The 3,823-nt window shown below is 33.8% G+C and overlaps 1 protein-coding gene across 1 annotated transcript in view; it reads left to right on the forward strand.

The window, feature by feature from the left end:
* The window catches only part of LOC109059822 (yjeF N-terminal domain-containing 3), a 32,381-nt gene that overhangs the window by 21,633 nt on the left and 6,925 nt on the right, over positions 1-3,823 (forward strand). Inside the window, exon 2 of the mRNA XM_042748724.1 lies at positions 1,042-1,150. Within this exon, the coding sequence (XP_042604658.1) occupies positions 1,042-1,150 (109 nt within the window). The remainder of the gene's footprint in view (positions 1-1,041; positions 1,151-3,823) is intronic.

Here is a 3,823-nt window from a genome sequence, read left to right on the forward strand (position 1 = left end):
TATTAGAGTATTTATTAATATTGTGAATTAGCTTTAATTTGCGTCTTCACAGTCTTCATTTTAATTTTTGTTTTATTAATATTATTATGTTCTTTTGCATGTTTTAAATATAGCTTTATTTTACTTTTAGTCATTTAAGTACTTCAACTTATTTAGTTAGTTATTAGTTATTTTAGCATTTCCATTCATAGATTTTTAATCATTTTATTTAATAGACTTATTTATATTTTATTTAATCTTCAGTCAGTATTCACAAGGTTTTATTAATTAATTAATTTTTTGTCTTGGCTGGTTTTGTTCCCCAACACTTTATTACCTTTGTTATGTTAAAAAATATAAGTAACTTATAAGCTTTCTTATGTTGAAAATATAATAATAAGCAGCTGAGGATTTATCTTGAGAATAAAATAATAATAAATAATAAAATAATAATTATAAAAAAAGATTTGACTTGTTTATTAACAATCAACAGTTATTACAGCATTTATTAGCATAAAATATATCTAGATTGATTGTTATTTATATATACTGTGTTGTTTATTAATTTGTTCATTATTGATGCATTAATATTAGGGTTAGAGTTGTAATTTAGTATCAGCATCCTGACAGCAGTTCTGTGTTCCTCCAGCAGGGGGCTCTGATGTTACGATCATACAGTACAGTAGGTTATTGAAAGGCTCCCCGTGTTTGAGTCGTGAAGTAAAGGCCTGTATTGTACAATTACGTTGTAGCCCACATTAAACTCCCAGTAACATAAGCTCTGAGTGTGGCTAAACAGGCATTAGGCAGCGAGACACCATGCCTGGAATGGATGGCATGTTTTATACAATGTGCTCAGAATACACACGTAAATGTCAGCTGCTGTAATGCAGTCCTTGGTTTCCATGTAATCAAACCCACCCAGTTTCCATTTTGGCACTTGTTAGCATTCATGCCGAAACATAAAGCATGATTTATTTATCGTCCCAACTGGTAAGCTAATATCATGCATGTCATGAGCTCAATGTCAGTGCGTTTTGTCTCTCTGTCTGTCTTTTATAGTAAAACGGAGGTGGCGACCATTGAGACGGAGCTCCTGAGGGACTATCGCTTTGGACAACAGCAGCTGATTGAAATATGGGGGCATGCTTGTGCTATTGCCATCACAAAGGTTTGTGAAGTGAACACTAATTACACAGTTGTGAAGTGGTAGTTAACATATCTAAATCCTGAATCTAATCCTGCATTTACTGTACACAAGCATCGCTGTGATTTACACAACTCTCTGTATTTACCGCTCCCAGCGTCTGTTGGCATTTGCCGAACTTCAACCAATCCTCTTAAGAGACGAGGTCCTGCTGCATTTGATGATGAAAACAGCGGGAAATCTTGATCTCGCTGTTTCTGTAGAGGGTTTGACCGCATCTGCTGCTTTAGGGGTTTTCTCATGAAAAGGGGTTAAAGAATGATCCAGAATAGCAATCTGGGACTTTCGCTTCAAAACAGACAACAACGGAAAAATTATTTTGTACCTGTCTGTTAGACATAAAGTTGTAAATGTCAGAAATGAAGTCACAATTACAAAACAATTTCACAATTATGAAGAACAACATGATATTGTGAGATTAAAAGCTGCAGTCGTAGCTTGTAATATAATGACAATTTTGGAGATATAAATGTGCAATTATGAGCAGTAGTCACACTTACAAGAAATATTGCAATTATAAATGACAAAACATTGTAATTATGAGAAATAGTTGCAGTTTTGAGTAAAAAGTGGCAATTGTGAAATATTAATTCACATTGTGAGACCAAATAAAGACAAAATCTCTGAGACATAAATTTGCAATTACGAAAAATAGTCACAATTATGAGTTACAAAAAGTCATTATTATAATAAATAGTTGCAAATCTATGCAAAAGCCTCTATTGTGAAATATTAATTCACATCGTGAATTACTGTATAAAGCCACAATCTCTGAGATATAAATTTGCAATTACCAGAAATAGTCACAATTATAAGATGTCACAATGAGTTACAAAAAGTCGTTATTAGGAATTATAACAGATGCAAATCTATAAAAAAGCATAAACCATAAAATATGAAGTAACCTTGTGGGATATAAAGTTACAATTACTAATATATCTAAATTTGCAATTTTAAGAAATGTAGCAAAAAAAGTGACGATTATGTGAAATAGCTGTATGTATATATATATATATATATATATATATATATATATATATATATATATATATATATAAGAAAAATACAATAGCAATATTTTTTTTAAAAATAGTTTTCATTTATTTATTTTAAGTCTACGGCAGAAAGAGGCTTCTACACAAAAGGGTAACAAAAAAAGTGCTTTAGCTTTTTTTTGAGGGGGTCAGGTTATATCTTGCCTTGAGCAATAAAATCAGCACCAGTCGGGTTCATTCATCTCCAAACTGCACTTTGACTTCTCCTTAAAAATCCCTTCTGACAAATCCAATGCAGGGTCATTGAAGGTGTTGAAAGTCTTTCGTCTGTGTCCGGCCTGCAGTCTCGGGCCTTGCGTCTCAGGGCGAGGGTTGTGATAGAGCCAGGCCAACTCAAACCAGACTACTGCGGTCACCATCCATCTGGATTCAGTCAGGCTGACAGGCAGCGCAGGGCTTCTCTTGACCTACCTGAGAGTCGGTTAAAGCCCCAAATTGTTTCCTGATTTGGCTTGTGTGAATTTTCAGCCCTTGTTAAGAAGCGTTTAACAAACTGAACCTTCCGCCCCTCCAAGGCTCCCGGTCACCAGCAGCTGCTGCGGTTAGCATCAACAAAACTTCCTGTGCTGTGACCTCTGTGAGGTCGCCATAAATTGCAGCTAAAGAAAACACGCCGGCCGGTAGCTCAGAGACAAGCATTACATCAGTATGCTTGTGTGTGTGTGAGAGGGGGGGGGGACGAAATCTTGGTTGTATTTTACCACATTGTGATTTCACAACCAAACTATCCAGCACAGTGGATGCCAAGCTCAACGTCATCCGTCTACATCGGGGGGATAAGTGCTTTGGTGTTGAGCTGCGTCAAGGCTGATGTCTGTGATCACTCCCTGCTTTAGATACCAGGAAGTTATTTTAATCACAATGACTCATGAAACGTTCTTTGTGTTTTGAGTGAAAAATGCAGACTGACGTTACCTCGCATACAACACTGTCTGTGATCTCTGTGTATTTTCCCACGACTACATGATAAAACAGAATAAATGAAAAAAAAAAAATTAAATAATAATAATAATTGAATAAAATTAATAAAATGTATGTTTTCTTTCAAGTGTAGATTAGGGTTTGGGTAAAACCATGACCTAACCAGGTATGACTTTTACAAGCAGGCTGTGATTTTTGCAGCACTACACCAGTTATTATAGTTTTGAACTTTTAATTTAGTTTTTATTTCTATTTTATTTATAATTAATCTTTTTAGTTTAGTTGTCAGTTTTTGTTAGTTTTCACTCTATCATTGTAAGTTTTATTTCAGTATTTTAATTTTAGCATTTTAGGACTGCCGAAGTTAATGCGTTTTAAGAACTGGTATCATTTAAAAAATCATTGCATTTTGAGAATAAAAATGGCTGACTTTTATTCTAAAGATTTTTTTCTAACTGAACTGTTCTCTGTGACTGTTTTATAGTTCTGCTTTTTTAATTTACTTTTTATTTTCATTTTATTTTTAATTTGTCTGTTTAGTTTAGTTTTCAGTATTTGTTTTTCCTCTGTTGTTGTTGTTGTTTTTTTGTATGTATTGTATGTACATAGAATTGTATGTAGTTTTAGTATTTTAGGGCTGTCAGTTAATAACTGGTGCCAT

The sequence above is a fragment of the Cyprinus carpio genome, chromosome B22 (assembly GCF_018340385.1).
Source record: "Cyprinus carpio isolate SPL01 chromosome B22, ASM1834038v1, whole genome shotgun sequence".
Taxonomy (NCBI): domain Eukaryota; kingdom Metazoa; phylum Chordata; class Actinopteri; order Cypriniformes; family Cyprinidae; genus Cyprinus; species Cyprinus carpio.